The sequence below is a fragment of the Delphinapterus leucas genome, chromosome 13, assembly GCF_059928025.1.
Source record: "Delphinapterus leucas isolate spDelLeu-1000000601 "Yukka" chromosome 13, BTC_Dleu_Yukka2, whole genome shotgun sequence".
In the NCBI taxonomy this organism is placed as follows: domain Eukaryota; kingdom Metazoa; phylum Chordata; class Mammalia; order Artiodactyla; family Monodontidae; genus Delphinapterus; species Delphinapterus leucas.
In genome coordinates this window covers 43,855,561-43,873,340 of record NC_143141.1, presented here as the reverse complement: position 1 = coordinate 43,873,340, position 17,780 = coordinate 43,855,561, and the positions used below count along the sequence as shown (strand labels likewise).

The window sequence follows — 17,780 nt, the reverse complement described above, 5'->3', positions numbered from 1 at the left end:
TAGCCTGACAATCTGAATTGGGTAAGTAAAAAGGAGATTTGTCAGCTGAAGCAAGTCGTTAACACTTTCATCACTACAAATGCCTTTAAATCATATTTTACCTTATAATATTCTATTGAAACCCAGGACTGGACCCATAATTAGCGATGCTGGTTTTGCATGCACCATGAATGCAGTCATTGATAAATGCCGAAATCTGTATAGCACTACATCAAGGGTCTCATCTGGATCCTTTTAAAAAGGCTTAAATGAGAAAAGTCCATTTTATTTTGCTGCACTGAGCTTCCTAAAATTTTGTTTTCAAAGCTATGTGATCATGCTACAATACGTTAACACTGTGCTGTTACCCTCCCCTCTCTCTCACACATCAGGTTAGAGAAAATGGCACTTTATCTTATAATGAGCATACAACATACAGTTTTCACTACCGCATTTTAGTATTCCCATCAACTAGATATTCTAGATCATGAGGGCAGCTAGTGTAATCATAATGTCAATGAGAAGGGCTGTTACGATTGAGACTAAAGATTACATGGAAAGAGCTGCTTTGAAACTGGTAATTATTACCAGTCCACTAATAGCAAATGATGCATTACAGTTTCACCATATAATCTGTATTTCACTCAGCTCATGCCAGTGCACCATATTATATTACAGTGCTCACGGATTCTAAATTCTGAAACTGCGGTCATCAATAAATGTGTTACTTGCCGTAATTTGTGAAATTACTTTGTTCATAACATCTTTGATGGTTTAGAAAGACCAGAATTGATTTCCTGTGTGGCAAAATTAGGGCTACATTGATTTATTGATGTGTAAAATATAATAATATTCTTCATTTACTCTGATGAAAATCAACTTCTCAATTTGAGAGCCTCATTGGGCATTCACTGGGATTGTTTTGATTTAGAGCAATAAACGGAGACCTGGCCCCGAGCATGGGAACTTGAGGCATCAAAACGGTTAAAATCAGCTATTAGCTCACCTACAGATTTTACTTTATTTCATTTTATTGTATGGAAAGGAATAACCCCATTCCTAGTTTGTCACCAAGGCTCAAGAGTCATGATTTAGAAGAGTGATGTCTTATGAGGGACCCCTGGCTCTACTATTTACTAGCTGGTAGCTCTGGGACAGTCATTTAATTTCTCCGAGTCTTAGGTTTCCTATCTGGAAAATGAGCGTAAAAAACAGTACCTTAAAGAATTGTGAGGCTCAAATGACAAACATATATAAAAGCTCTCTGTAATCTATCAGGTCCAACATGAATATGAGTTTTCATTATTACCAGGCTTGATTAGTTACCACGAATGATGACTAACCACACGTTACACACCCACAAGGGCTTCTGGAGGAAAGACTGGAATCCAGAATCCGGGCTTTCCCAGGCCAAGGGGAGGCCCTGGTTAGAAGAAAGCAAGAGGGGGTGATTTTTAAGGCCCTTGCCCATGGTCCACCCAGCAGGGAGGCCACAAGGTCAGTGCTAAATGCTCTGAAAGCCAAGGGCACTGGTTAAGGCAGCTGAGTGGGGTGTGGGTCAGTTTTGCTTCAGAACTTTCTGGGTCCCTACAACCCATTTCCACATACCTTGTTCTGGTCACTCCTAAACTGGTCCTGCCGGCATGGGCACCAGCAAACTAGGCTCCCTCCCATTGCCGGAAGCAGGGAGAAGACAGGGGCTCCTTATCAGGCTACTGGTTTCCCACCCCCTAGATCAAACTCCCTGCCCTCAGGAGGATCCAGAGGAAGAGAGAGAACTCACTCCCTTCCTATCCTTTCCCTCCAAGGGTGGCTCTGTTCCCACAGCCAAGTAAGGGCCCCAGGCACCCCCAGCAAAACGAGGCGAGTTCTCCCCACCCAGTCAGCATGTAGGGACTTGAAACCATGAGTCCAAACCCCTAAACTCTGTACAATCAGTGACCTAACCCAGGCTTCTGCCCAGCTAGGCTTGTGGGTGCCGGGGGCGGGGGTGGGGGGGTGGGGGGGGTGGGCGGGTGCGTGGCGGGGAGGTGCTTTTAACCCCTGCACCACGCAGCAGTCAGGACCTGAGGGCTTGTGAAATTCATACAATAACTCTTTGTTACCTAGACCTAGGAGTTAATAAAAATAAACAACTAGCTTCCAGTCTGATCTCAGGGCGCAGGCCCTGCCCTGCAGACACCATTCACAAGAAGGTTGGGTCTAGTTGACCTCCCATCTGAAAACCAGTCACCTTTAAGGCCCCAACTCCTGCATTTTGCTCTCTGTTATTCCCTCTCCACGACACATCATTCCCTTTCTTCTTTTCTTTCCACAAAAGGTTATTTTTTTCATTTACTTTAAAAATATTTTCCTTAAATACAAATTAGATGCCACACTTCTTTTCTTCTTGAACCTGCTTTTTTGTGTTTGGGGTGGAATCAATCCCCCGGCCCCCTCCCGCTCCCCCCGCATCTGACTTTTCAGCCATGCGTGACTCATACCATTTATTCCTACAGAGAGAAGCAAACTGTATTACCTTCTAAAACAACATCTTTCAAAAACATTTTTTTCCCAAAAACATTTTTATAAACATACAAATCTAAATTTCATAAGGTCCCCACTATGAAAGTTGGCTTAAACAAGTAACTGGATGGTGGTAGTCGTAGTGATGGCGGGAGGGGTGTGTGTGGTATCTTTGAATTTTAGCAACAATGCTATGCATTTTTCTCTAAATCTAGGAGAAAAACAAATAGAAATCATATATGTCTGCACATATATAATGTACGATGCATATATAAAAATATACCATGTTTAAATACACACGTAAATGCATATATAACATGCATGAGGATAACTCTAGAGTAACTGTGAACTGACTCCTTTCGGTTCTGGCCTCTGCTAAAGACATATGCCATGGAGTAAATCCAAAGTCCTAAATGAGGCCATGGGAGTAAATGTCCAGCAATACAATGGGCCCTGGACACACAGATGTATGCAGTCACCAGCCATGGAGCCACACAAGACCCTGGGGAGGAGACCCGCAGGGATGAGCTGCTTTCAGCCCCATGCCTTCGGTAAGGAGAGAGAGAAAAAGGGGAGGGAAAAAAGCCACTTAGGGCTGAATGGATTGGGGGAGCTGGGTGCCAAGTGAGTAATGGAATATACATATGCAGATGCCAATGTATTTTGGAAATAACTCCTTTCAGTACTTAAAAAGTAAGGGTAATTTCCAGAAACTCTCATCTCTACACACATGGACGTTTGTAGAAGAAATAATGCTCAACTTACAAATACCCTGCGGGGCATATTCTGCGCTCATCCCAGGCGTGGGGATTAGAGCTCCGTGTGTAGAACGAGGGGAGGAGAGGCCCCTCCAGTGCAGAAGTTTATCTGTGAAAGAAACCCAAAATCAAGCACTAAAGCTATAAACAATGTGCATCTTAAACCACAGGATATCACATTTCAATTCCATTAAAATAGATTAACATCATGACAACAGCCTTGCAGATAGCTAACAGGCCCAAGGCCTGTATCAAAAGAACAGTGGTGAGTTCTTTCCCACAGTTCTGCTTTGTTTCTAATTTTGGTCTTTTTTGACAAAAGGGAAGGGAGTTTGTTTTAGGTATGGGGCAGCAGGGGGGGGCGGGGGTTCTTTGGTTCATTTGTTTGTTTGTTATTGTCTGATTATTGTCTTATAATTAGAGATGTGTAAATAGCAAGGGGAAAATCGGTAATATGACTGGCAGCCTGGTAAAATGGGGGGATTTATCTGCAAGGCTGGTTTACATGCATACATTTACTTTACTTATAGACAAGCTCAAGCAAAAAACAATACGGTAACAGGAAATGAGTAGATTTGTGAATCTTTTCTTCTAGAACAGAGTCCCACTCTGCCTTTCCTGTCCCGCTCTTCCCATTCTGTCTTTATGACAGCACCTTCAATGATAGGGAAACCTTGGGCATCTCAGGACCTGGAATTCTATCCATGGAGTACCCCATGTAGACATGGCTTCTTACAGCACAAAGCAGTGGGCGATAAAGATTAGACTTCTGGGGTTAAGATAACTTTGGCCAAGTCCTCACATTAAGGGTAAGGAATCCTACCGTTCAATGACAAGGAGCGAAGCAGCATTCCAAAAATAGCAACACCCTGAAAAACGTGGCCCACCTTCTCTATTCTACTGCACTGGGTTGCACTCTGGTGAGGAAAAATGACTTCTCACACTGATAAACATAAATCTAGCCGTAAATCAAGCCGTTCTAGCCGTGAGATTTTTGTGAGAAAGGAAATATTTGGTTTGTGCAACCTGGGGATTGTATGGTTTATGTGGTGAGTTCCTAGCTTTTCCAAGTCCACCTTGAGCTAACCAAGCATGGAGAGGTCAACCTTGAGACAGAGTGGAGGAGAGATGGAGCAGGGACACTCCGTGTGTCCTAGAGGCTTGGAGTTTGTGATGATTGGGGGAGGCGGGAGAGAAGAAAAACAGACTTTGATGGTGAGTAAACAGAGTATGTTTTCCATTAGCTTAATATTAAGAGCACTTAGAAGAGTTGTTGTTATACTCTAGGATAGCAGGTCTCAAGTGTAAAATACATCCTGTTCTCCTTCTATAGATCATGCTGCCAAGAACAGCCAGGGCAGTCAGCACAAGGTTTCCTTTCATGAGGAGCCTGGTGGGTAACAATGGCGTGTTGCTCGTGGAAGCTCTTACACAGAGGCATAAATCTGTTGTTACTGGGCCTGCCCAGGGAGGCTGCCACGAAGGCTCCGCCTAGCCCGAGACCATCTACAGAGGCATGTCCTCCTCCCTGACCCCAAACAAAACAAATACCACAAAATGAACCAGCAAAAGCAGGAAGACTAGACTTAAAAAGCAAGCATGTCTTCATCTAACTGCTTATGTTCTATGAATTGAGAGGCAAGGGTAAAATTAACTACAGATTTAGTCATAGTGTTTTTCAACGAGAAATCTGAGAATCCATTTTTGCACTTGTTCTTGCCTCAGCTATTTAATAAGTTTGTTTGTCGCCAAGACTGAAGTCTGTTTCTTAGGAGACCCATACAACTGAGTACTGTGACCCCAGCATAAAAGCAACAAGGTACTTGGACCCTCACACTGGGAAAGACTCATTTCATATTCCCTGCCACTTACTCTGGGAAGACCCTGAGGTGCCTCAAATAGACCCCCAGCAAGCAATGGGAGAACCGTTAACCTGGTCCAGGCCTGACCACTTGCATGCATCTCCTGTTGGCAAACTCATCTACTAACCCATTGGCCTAGAGCAAACTGAGCTTCTGGGGGTAGCAGCCTGGCCCAGTTCCCCACAGCACTAGGCCACAAGGCAAAGTGAGGGCTCATCAAGGAGAGTGTCTGAGTATCTGCCCCCATTATTTGGTTTGGGGTTTGGTTTTGAGTTGTAAAAAACCTTAGAGATCATCAAGTCTAATGCCTTCATTTTACAGGTGGGGAAACTGAGGCTTTGAGAAATTAAGTGACTGGCTCACAGCTATAATGATGGTTAACCACAAAAGTGAAGATCAGAATTAGTCTCCTGACTCCCCAGTCCAGTGCTCTTTTCTGGGATATCCATCTCTCTCCTCCCCTCTGTCGTTCCCACCCTGGTCTGTACTGCTCAAGAAGTACCAGTGAGAAGGGATCTCTTTCTCTTGACCCATTCGGAGGAACAACCTCTCTTGGGAAAGAGTCCAGCCCAGAGGTGCTGAGTGGACCTTTCAAAAGGTCCAAATGAACTGACTTGGTTTCAAAATTGGAAAACACCTGATCTACTTCCTGCACCTCGCCTCACCCCCACTGTTTTCATCCTCTACTTCTGCTTCCCCTGCAGAATCAGCCAGCTGAAGAGAAACAAACCATTCCTATCAGCCTAACAAGCTACTGACACTGTCTTCGTGAGAGAGACTCGTACTTGCATTTCTCTTCCTCCATGAAGAGTGTCAGACCAAAGACAATGGGGACCCCGGCAGATTCTGCAGCCTCTCCCGCCAAACACATCTCTGAACACGTTCTCATTGGTAAGTAGAATCAACATTCCCACAGGAACTGGAAATGCTGACTTGTTAATAGCTTCCCTAGGGTTTAACTTCTTGCTATGATGCTTTCAATTATTCCATCACAGTTTAGGCAGAGTAGAGTCTCACAATTAATGCTCCTAAGCATCACCCTCAACCAGCAGCTCTGCCTTCCCAGGCTGCCCTTGACTGAGGGCCTCTTCTCCTCCCACCTGCATTTTCGTTCTCCCCAGGGAGAGGTGGGCTCCGGTGGCTGGCAGGGAAGTGGGTGGTCTAGCTATGCTCTCTTTATTTCCTTGGTGGTTCTCTCAGGGCAGTGGTTCTCAAAGTGTAGACCCAGGCCCGGCATCAGCATCACCTGGGAGCTTGTTGGAAATGCAATGTCTCAGGCCCTTCCTCAGAATTATTGAATCACAAACTGGGATTGGGGAAGTGGATGTAGAGTATAAGAATCTATGTTTAGCAAGCACTCCAGGTGATTCGTACGCACAACCCAGTTTCATAAGTGCTGTCGTAGCATGAGGGGAGGAATGGAAGCTGGAAGCTTTGATGTTCTCCTGGCAGCCAGAGATCCACTGGCTATGAGGCTCTCATCCCTTCTGTCTGGGACTCACCTCCTTTAGGACCAGAGCAAGCCTGGGAAATTCCTAAGGATCCCTCCATGTGGAATCCAAGGTTCCACCCTCCCTCACTGACCAGGACACGGAACAGGCCCAGACTCAAACAGGGAACGCTCTTTGCATAACATCCAAACCAGCTTATGTCAGGCAGATGGTGTCCTCACTGCTTCCATAAATGCGGAAATGTTTGCAAATGCAGCTACGGCACGCTGCACGGATGCAGTAAGCACTGGACTCCTGTTTCCCTTTCTGGACTCTCAAATGTGTTGCCCTCTTCTGAATTAATCTTTTCAAATGCCTTGTACTCCTCTGGTGAAAAGCATTTTAACCTGTTCTGTTTCATAAAAGTCTCTCCAGACCCAGCATTTCCACTTTAGGGCCTCAGAAATGCCTTATGTATTATTAGGTTGCAATGTTTCCTTATGGCTGAGTAACAAATAACGAATCTTATCTTTCAGGTCTCATTAAAAAATCTGCCACAAATTGGGAATGGTTTTGATTGAATGTTATGCATCGGTCACTTTAGATTTCTATATGCATTGGGACCAACTTTTGACACAGAGCTCTATAAACCAGGTGGGATGTCCCTGGAATTGAAGATCATTAAATCAAGTTTTAGGTTACCCCAAGAACATCTCAAAGATTCCTTTACTACTGACCTGTTATTTGTTTCTGAAACTAATCACTGGGTGTGTCATATAGCCACATCACTGTCTACCAATCAACAAGTAATACCGCTGATCTACAAATGTGCTGAAACAGCTGAGCACAAAGCATTATTTCCAAAACACTGAATGACTGCTCCGGGTGCTGACTTTTATAGGAATTAAAAACCCAGGCCTCTCTAGAGGAGTAGATACACGTATAGATGTTTGCCGTTCACGAAAATGTATATGTGCACTTATGTATTTCTTTTCTTAACCATATGTTTCTAGATAACTTCCCTATTTTCCCAGCAAGATGGGGCACCAAAGAAGTAGAGCCATCCCCAAGAGGAAGGGTTACCCTGTGAAGCGTGACCTCCCACTCACCTTGCGTCTTGAAAAAAAGAGAAGATGACAACCCACTATGATGGGGAGGGATCTCTATATTGGTGACAGGCCAAAATAAAGAACACTTACCGCCCCTTCTAGCTCCAACATTCTCAAGTCCCCTCTCTGCCCTCAGCCAGTAGCCAACTTACAGACTACACTTAAAATGCATCCCGAAAGTTTGTAAAGTTCCCTGAACGAACCAATTCCCGTTCTATCAATATTACTGGATCTAAATCACAAAACTAACTACAGTGCAGCTAGTCTAGGATAGAGGCTTCTATATCTAACTGGAAAGCAAATCCACTAAATCTCCTTCTAGCTCCTGACCCTCCATTTAAGGCAGATACCAGCCCCCATCTCTCAGATCCTGTGACTTTTTAGAGTATTATAGAGCCAACATTAGCAATGCCTGTGTCTTGAGTTGTGTCAATCTGAACTGAAAATGTGCCAGCTTTACCACTGCTCACAGACTTCTTAATTAACCTTCTGATATTGTCAAAATCACATTCCCTTTTGTTCTAGAAATGAGCATTTACATGAGTGTTTTCCCCATCACTATGCTTTTTCACTAGCTAAGATTTTACGGAATCGTGATGCTCTGTATACACAAAGCAAGCAAGAATTCTTCAGACATCACACTATAGAATTTCTTTGCTGAAACTTGTTCATGGTCCTTATATTCATAGAGACTTCACCAATGACTTTCATCTCATCAATCACTCATTGAAAAACTTTTGTTTTTTCTTTTTTGACCAAGCCTATCACCTCAGAGCCTTGATTACCTAACAACACTTTACTAATTTCACCTTTTAAGAGTTCTCACCCTAGGCATCCACTCTATGAGTCAGGAGGAGAGATGACATCTTTCATGCCCCTTTATCTATAAAAATGCAAAAAATGCAAGCCACCAATCTGTCAGCCCTAAACAAAATTTTCTGCAATCTGTGTCTTTAACATAAGCAAAGCATATAATTCAAAAAAAAAAAAAAGGAACTTGCTTTTCTGAAGAATAAGTAAGCCAAAGACATTGTGTTCCATCTTTGTGTTGAAATGCAGATTTCCCACTAAAAGGCAAATCCTTCATTTCAAAAGGTTGAATAGGATGATACTTAAAAGAAAAGAATTCCAACTGGTTAAATTTAGGGTGTTGAAAAAAGTTCATTCCAATAATATTTTTTGGCTCTGGGCCCTAAGTATTTTCACTTGATCATGAATTAGATAAATTTTTATTACATTTTAAGCTCTTGCCTTAGAATGGTGGAACTTCTCGAGGAGACTGGAAGGGCAGCTCATAAGAAGACAAATTGTTTTAGGACAGTCTTTTTTTTTCCTTTGTTTAACTGTGTACCTCACTATGCAAGACGTGTGTACCCAGGATAAATTCCATTCATTCATTCTTTCACACATTCATTCAACAACTATTTACTGAGTGCCCGAACTCGGTGAACGATTATACTGCCCCAAGCAATGGGCTACCTCTGTGGGCAACGCCAAGAAAAGTCAGACACAGACTTCCCTACAGGAGCCTCCATCTAGTAGAGAAGATAAGCCTGGAAAGGAATCGCTCTGCTCCAAAGTAAAAAGTGTGTCATAAGAGAGGTACAGATAAACTGAACGGAAATTCAAAAGAGACAAATAACTTCCATTTGTAAGGGAGGAGAGTGGCTTTAGGCAAAAGGGAACTTAGGAACTGGACCTGCAGAGCCAAGAGGAAGGACTTTCTAGACAAAAGAAAAAAGCAGGTATTGATGCCCCGAGAGAAGCAAAGCTCGAGATGTACCCAGAGCAAATGGGGCCCAACAGGTAGTACATTTAAATCAAAATATTACTCACCAATCCATCCTGTTGATAACAGAGGATATGGTCATCTAAATAAACCCTCTGAGGGCTTTTGTGAAGGATTCACCTTCCACAACTTCTTATTTTCAAACATCACATTTTCTTACAATAATGGATGCAGCCACGTGGACGCTGGTGAAACTATGAAAGGTCATCTGTCCTGTTTTGTTTCCCCCCACCCTGATTGTTTTGCCCCCTGATGAGTGGTGAGTGGTCTACCAAGGCAGAATTCACTGTGTTCTATTCCTCTGAGTCAGACAAACAAGTGTTGATAGCCATGTTCTTCCTGCAACCCTGCCTCCCCGGTTTAAATAATCTATTTCAGATGTAGCACTGCCAGTTTCACATGGGCTTGTACTTGCTGACACATCTTCAACAAATGACTGTGCAAGAAAGGTGGAGATTTTCCTATACCTCTGTGTCTCTTCAATCATCACCTTGACCTTCCCTCCAAATTTCCCCCCTTTCTTCTCTTCAGAGCCACGGGAAGAGCGGGGGTAACCTTACTCCCACTCTGAGTCCTCATTGGAGGACGTTGTTTGTGTGTGGTGGGGTGTGAGGGAGTGTACATGTGTGGGCACAGGCTTGCTTCTACCTGAGGTTATTTTTCAGGTTATTTGGGGGAATTAGGGAACTACTTTTAAAGAGGCCTTGCCCAATCCATTCCTTCATGGGTCCCACTGAAACTCTCTCCGGATTCCTTTCTTCCTTCAGGATGTTAGGGACTCATTCCTCTGGAGAGAGCTGCTAGAACAAAATCAGGAGTTTAAGTTCTTCAATCCCAACTCTGCCATTCCCGGCTAAGCATGACTTTGAGTAAATCCCTTCCCCTTTCTGGCCCTAAGTTTTCCCATCTTTAAAAAGAGAAGACTGGATTAAGATGGATGAGTTCTTTCTCCCAGGCCAGTCTTGAGTCTCCCTGAGACCAGATCAAGGGCAGGAGTCTTGGACGCAGTTAAGAGACCTACTATGGGCCATCCTAGAAGCTGGCCAGGATGGGCCTACGCCCCTTATGAACTTGCAGGGATGAGAAAAAAACCTACAGGCCTCTGTGGGCTGGGTCTGGTCCCCAGGCTAATTCTTAGACTCAGAAAGTAGGCCTGGTGGTGGTTTTCAACCTCCTGGGGCACAGTCGCGCAAAGCTTACCTGTCTAAGTTTCAAGCAGGAAACCTAGGTGAGTCCTGAGCCACAGAGACTGAAGGTCAGAGAGAACCAGGAAGAAACTTCCCACAAACTCAGGCTAAACGTCAAGGGGAAAGGTCTCTGTTGCCCGTGCCCGAAGGCCAGTGGCAAAGCTTGGCCTCATGTCAGAGCCTGGTACCCACTGCACATGAGGGCACGCACAGGACTCTAAGAAAAGCCAGAATCCTCTCCCAGCCCCCCCAAACCAGGGAGGCAAGGCCCCAGAGTCCTGTGGTCCCTGCCTCAGCCAACCTGAAGGGTTCCTGGAAAGCCATGTGTAAACTGAATTTCTGTAAACTGAATCACATTTGCTGACGGACGTAATTTCAGGGATGTTTCATCACCCTTCCAGGCTCATCGAAAATTGGCAGGGCTTCTAACACTTTTACCTTTTAAGTGCTTCTTCCTCCACCCCCTCCCCAACCTCTCTGTCAAGTAGTTAATGATCTGTAAACAAACACTTTAAATTCAGTGGGGGAGCTCACTATTTAAAGGAACCCTGCGGGGAAACCTTTTGAAAAGTTAACAATCTTTCTGTAATGTGAAAAATCACCCTCTAATTTATCAGTTTCCATTGATGAGATTTGGTGTGTATTGGGCTTTCTTAAAGTGGGGCTCAACTGCAGTACCTTTGTGGTTACAAGAAGGGGTGAGGAATGAAAGAAGGTGAAGTCCTGAACGTGTTTCTTTTGCCCAAATCATCCAGTCTCACGCAAATGTATTCGCAGACCCCACTCACCGCACAGCGAAAGGAAGAAAAGGATGGAAAATCATAGCCCCAGCACCTGGAAAGCCTTGAAAACTACACGTGTGTTCCCCATGATTTAAGGATTCGATGTCTGGGGGAACGAGCATTTTCAACTGAGGGGAGGAAGGCCTTTGGGCTGTAAAGGTGGATCCAGTGAGGCTGACCATTTGCTCAGCAAACGTTTAATTCTGATAACACCAGCCAGGGCAGAGAAGGACTTCTCTATCAAAGCAAGCAGAACATGCAACTCCCAAATTCCTCTGAAGAGGCCACCCCGAGCCTTTTTATCTGTGTCAATTACCAAATGTAATTTATTGCCTCCCTATCTCCATTTTCATCAGTCTAAGAAAATACCAGAATAAGTTTAAGAAAACCAAGCTTGGCACTTATAAGAAGACCCCTGTTATTTTCAGGCGTCCCTGGGCCTTGCAGAGGAAGACGTTTGTGGGATGTGGGCAGTGATGCTGCTGGAGGGGAGAGGCATGGTTGGTAGATGTGAGCAGGCCCAGAGAGCTGGAGAGTTTTCTGGTTTTATCTTCCAGGACTGATGTGTGCAACCTTCAAAGGAAACGGGCCCAGAAGCACGGGTAGCCTCCAAGCCTGGCCCTTTTTGAGAAAGTATGTTGTGGCCGCTGTGGAGGGTTTTATCTTCTTCCCAAAGCCTTCTCCTCACATTCTGACCCCACAGTAATCCTGTGGGATGAGGGAAGGTGTTATCCTCACCTCCCCAGGTGACAGAAGATCTCAGAGGCACCCTGCTGCAGGCAATGAGAGCAGAGCTGGAACTCAGAGTCCTGTCCACTGACTTGGGGACCAACCTTCGCCCCTCGTCACCACTCACTCACCTCACTCACCCCACCTCCGGGTGGGGTGAGGCAGAGTGTCCGGGCACTAGTCTTACAGCCACTTGCAGGCAATCACTTGCCTTCCTGGGATGATAAAATAGGGTGTGCGTGTCCAGGGAAATGGGGAAGGCACACTCTATGGGCCTAATGTTCTGTGACAACCTTGGCCAAGAGATTCTTAGAACCAGAACTGGCCATTCTCCAGAATTAAAACCTATTATGTCCTGTGGTTAATACAGAACTGCTCAGAAATTATGAGAACTAATTTAAGGCTTCAAAGCTCTACAAACTTAAAAAAAAAAAAATGGTCTAGCAGGTCAGGCTCTGACATTTCTTCAGGAACAAAACTAGGCTGCCCTCTTGCCTGAGGTGAGATTGAATCAAGGAGGGTTCTGGGGCTTCGAGGCCAGGCCTCGTCCCATGGCAGAGAGTCCTTCTTTCAGAAACAGGCCTCTGCCCGCCCACACGCTCCTCCAGCTTCTGCTACCATCTGCTCAGTCCCTCAGCACCTTCCTCCTCCGAGCCCTGGCCTCAGACCCAACCTCTCTGACAGCCCTACAGAACAAAGGCGAGGCAGACACAGCCTACTGACTGGTGGCCTATTTTCTTGGCTTCAGAGATATTTTCCTGGCTTTTTACCCAATTCCGAATCCTTCATTTATCCCACTGACCAAATTGGAAAGAATTTCCTGAATAAAAATGGAGATGCGCATGTGTATCACCTGCAGCCATCCGAGGGGCCCCAGTCCAGCCGCAGGGTGGGTGCTGCTGGCCGTTCTCGGCTTACTAGTTCCGTTGATACAACGGGGGCAACACCCAAAGTTATCAGCCTCCTCCAAGCTCCTCAAACCAAGAACACACCATCCCTTTCGCCCACTGGACAGGTCCACTTGGGAACTCAGCTTGTGGAGACCTGGCCTCTTTGGACCTTGAGGCCACCGTCCCCTTTCCCGTCTCCATAGACATCAAGGGCCCTCTGCCCACCCCCCTACAGGGGAGTCCCCAGTATCATTTCCTGTTTTGAATCTAAGACTGTCTGGGCAATGAGGCCTCAGCTATACTCTATTTCCATGCAGCACCAGCAGTGAGACTGACCCGGAGCTGCCTGTGTCAAGGTCTCCCAGGTCCACTAGGAACAGAGACAATTCCCTCTCCCTAACAGGCCCCTCAGGCTGAAATCCTTTTGCTTCCAGAGCCTCAACTTTCCACTGCTGGGTAGAAAGCCCCCTCTGTCACCGGCCCACAGATCTCCGCCACCATCACGGCCCAGCCCTGTCAGGTGGTGGGAGTGTGGACAGCAGGGCGGGTGTGTTCAAAGAGGCCGACCAGGCAAGAACCATCCTGTACTCCTGCCCTGGCTCTAACGCAATAAAATGTCTTCTATCAGTGTAATTCAAGGCAGAGTCAAGGGTCTGTCACCATTTTAAAGAGGCTTATTACATGGCCACAAGAATTTGCCTCGGGCTCAAACCTGGCATGTAAGGTATCAGCGTGGGACAGGTTCTTTTGATTTGATTTTATTTTCTTACAAAATATGAAAATGAAACGCTTCTGTCCCTCCCTTCCACCAACCGTTTTTTGATTTATGGGGAGGAGGAAAGAAATCTGAAGTTGACAGGTTGGGACAACTCCACTCAGCTTTCTCACTCAAAAGCTGCTTTTGTTAAACCATACTTTGCATTTATGGCCTGCGGCTCTTGGCTGACACGGCCACTCCTCCAGTGTGGAGCAGGCTGCGGACTTCCCCGGGAGGAGGCCCCACTGAGATTACGTGCCCGCCTGCACCCAGGGCGGGAGCATCTTGGCTCAGGGGGCGAGGGGCACCAAGGCCCCTGGTTAGACAAAGGCAAGGCCGGTGAAGGCTATCCCACGCCTGGTCCCCAGCCTTACACTACGTTTGGGTCCAGGGCTCCACGCGATCATTATGTATCCACCACCACTGGTCCCAACTAAAGTCCAAGCCTTCTGAGAAGCAACAGCGTGCTGTCCACCTCTCCTCGCCTGGCACCATTCGGGGCAAAGAAGAGCCCCTTAATCAATACTCGTAAATCAAGTGCTGTTCAGTGAACTTTTCTTCCTGGAGGGCGATTCTAAATGACCTGGCTGGAAGGAGCTGCCAAGGACCCAGCAGCGATCAGGGGAACCTTGCCTTCCCGGAGTCGCTGAGGTCTCTCCCGTAAATGATTCACTAACCAAGGAGCCTCCAGGTCAGCCTTGACCTGGGAGATGAAAGTGGCTGCAGGCCCATCGGTTCACTGTATAATTTTGGCAACCTGTGATTGTATATTTACTCAATGGTCGTTATGGACAATCAAGTTAATAATTCACTTTCCAAATGCTGTGTAATTATACAGTTAGAAGAGTTACAATAGATGTCAAATTTCCTTAAGACTTCTGATGTATTGGTCCCAATTACCTAGTTTGGGTCCCTTTCCTCTCCCTCTCTCAACTTTTTTTTTTTTTTTTTTTAGTAATCTCCCACACTTTTCTCTATTCTCATTCCCCACCTACACCCCTATCTTTCTGCCCCGAGAGAAAGAACAGTGTGAAGTCCTGCAGTTCAAGCAATCCTATTTAGAACACATAGTTTTGCTCCACTAAATAAGGCTAGCCTTGGAAGGCTGTCTGGATGACCTCATCTGCCTCCCTGCCTCCAATGCAGGAGAACGCCTGCAGCAGCCCACAGCTCATGCCCCAAGTTGCACCAGATCCTGGCACAGCCCCGTGGAGGCCCAGAGAAGAGAGTGCAAAACCCTGGAGTGCTGGCTGGGGCTTCCCAGCCAAATGACTGGCATGTCGCTGCCCAGCCAGAGCTCCAGGCCCAAGCCCAGCCCCTGCCTCTGTTTGGGATGCGCCGGAGAACATGAGAGAAACACGTACACCCTGAAAACTAAAATGAGGCAGGGATCCCAGGAAAGGCAAAAACATTCAGAACCCTGGGCCTCCTGTCTGCTTCCTAAGAGCTAAACTTGGCCCTTCATTCCTCCTGTTTTGTGGTCTTCACACACACACCCCACCCATCACAAGCATATAACCTGCTTTCAAGGCTCAAAGCAATTTCTGCCCCCTAGTAGGGCAGTGTGGTCAGCTGACCCGGATCACCCCAAGCTGCAGGGCCTGGCAGGGAAACCCAGGCAAGATGTGAATGTCCTTGAGCACAACCGGTGAAGGAGGAGAGGGACAAAGGTGACAGGAGGTAACTGCAGCAGAGACAATATTTTTTCTCCATATCAATGAGTTTCTCTTTTTTTAAGTCATTTTTTGGGTGCTCCACCCTCTATACCTTTCTCTCTCCCACATGCTCCAGCGCACACACAACCCAGGGCTCCTGTGTTTTAAAAGGTCTTCTCCCACCCCCTCTCCCCCATCCCTGCCCCACAGATGAGATTAATTTTCCAACAGATTCCCCACCCCCAAATTTTATATTATGGTGGGAAAGTCTTTTGATCATCGTGGTGTTCTGGAAGCATAAGAGCTAAGCATGCTCTCTGGAAAGTGAATTGGGACAGAAAATTCTCAAATTCATGAAACCCACCTTAGATACAGAAAACATCTCCAGAACCTCCCGTCAGTTCTAATCTTGGTGTCAAAAGAATGGGGATGGGGCTTCCCTGGTGGCGCGGTGGTTGAGAGTCCACCTGCCGATGCAGGGGACACGGGTTCGTGCCCCGGTCCGGGAAGATCCCACATGCCGCGGAGCGGCTGGACCCGTGAGCCATGGCCGCTGAGCCTGCGCGTCCGGAGCCTATGCTCCGCAACGGGAGAGGCCACAGCAGAGAGAAGCCCACGTACCGCAAAATAAATAAATAAAAGAATGGGGATGGACTGTTTCCCGGCTGAGGGCTTGGCTATCACTTTCAGATCTAACATCCTGTTCTTCAGGGGCACTCCTGACGCCCAGAGAGGGGGGCAGACCTGTTAAAGGGGGGATTTCTATACGTTTAGAACATTTGGGATCGCTCTTTGTAGAGAGTTCGGTTTGGCTGGAGTTTTTGTTCAGGTTGTGGTTTCTTTTCCTCCATAAAAAAAAAAAAAAATTGGAGCTGTATTTGTTTCCTGTTGGTGGTGCGGACAGAAGGAGGGTGTGTGCTGGAGGAGGTGTGTGTGGGGGGGAAGGCTGGTGGATGGAGCAGGGCCGAGAATACCCGGAATTGGAGAAAAGCGAGAAATGGAGATTTTTCTTGGCCTCCAAACAGTTGTAATTTCTACTGCCACTGCTTAGATCCTGGGCACCAGGCAGAGAGAGTGGGAAAAGGGACATGTGACAACTTTGCCACAAATCAGGATTTGGCATTTAAATCCACAGGAAGCAAGAAGAATAGAGGGACATCTTATTTATAGATTTGCAGATGAATTGAATGAGATAACCAAAATGCACTTCTCATGTATCTGAAGGAGCAATTCCATTTTCAGACTTGGAAAGTTTCCCATAATTGAGTATCACCCGACCTCAGCAACACGCTGCAGCCCAAGGTTAAGATCAGCTTCCTAAAAACCGGGCAGAAGGCTGCTGCTTAGGTGGTAGCTCAAGAATTCTACTTTGAAGGACAGGTTGGTACCACACTACATTTAACTGGATTCAGTTCATCTGATTATACAGTGCCTTGCTTTCTGGAATATGTAATCATCTCTTTCTGATGACATTTTAAATATCCAACTAGACAAATAATTGCAGCAATAATTGATAGCAGAGTCAAGCTGGAAGCTCACTGATTGGCAGAGTCCCTACCAAAACAAATCTTCTTTCTTTCAAACATTACAGGAATGATGCTTAAATCTAACTTTTGCTGATAAATGCTCAAAATCTGATTTACTGACAAAGACACGGTAAGAAAACCTGCATTTCAGCCTGTGATTACTTTGCTGAGCCGTTTGAGAAGAGTCAGGCAGCGTGATTTATATTATTTTATTTCCCATGAATAACTACAAGGATAGTATGGGTAGTTGGGGAGAATCAACGGGGACAAGAGAAGTGCTGCTCTTAATACTGCACTTCCTGAACGATGTCAGCCAACCCTCAAGGTTTACAGCCCTGTCCCCCTCTGATGTGTGTCCCATGTAGAGAAATGGTTTTGACAAGGGGAACACCCAGAAAGGAAGGCACGCAAACGATGGGATCCACACAGGCCTTTGAAAGCTGGTTTAAATCAATGACTCAAACCAGCACTTAAATTCCCCTGCCCTGCGCACAGAGCCCTGGATGGGGTCAGGAGGCCTGAGCTCAGACAGATCCCCAAGGGATCTCAGGCAAGTCTCCAGGGACAGATGAGGTCCCCTTCAGCCCCCAGTCTGTTTCTCCATCCAAGGTTCAGCCCCAAATCAACTGTTGTCTACATCACGTTTCAATTGTAGTATTCAAGTTGTTATGGTTTGGGTCACTGCTTTCAACAATTCAGACCCTGTGGAATGCTGCGATGGTCAGAAATAACTCACGGAGGAGGCTCGTCTCCAGGAAACATCAAATGAACGAGCTGGCATATTAGCAGACATAGATTACAGTAAGGAAAATCTAAAACAGA

The 17,780-nt window shown here is 46.1% G+C and overlaps 1 protein-coding gene across 11 annotated transcripts in view; it reads right to left on the bottom strand.

Moving 5' to 3' along the window:
• BCL11A (BCL11 transcription factor A) overlaps positions 1–17,780 on the bottom strand; it is a 100,491-nt gene that overhangs the window by 14,071 nt on the left and 68,640 nt on the right. For 7 of the 11 annotated variants that reach the window (XM_089923144.1, XM_022597173.3, XM_022597172.3 and 4 more), the window contains one exon: positions 3,250–3,351. The exons of the other annotated variants lie outside the window; for them this stretch is intronic. In XM_089923144.1, coding sequence (XP_089779270.1) covers positions 3,250–3,351 — 102 coding nt within the window. The remainder of the gene's footprint in view (positions 1–3,249; positions 3,352–17,780) is intronic. 11 annotated transcript variants of the gene reach the window in all.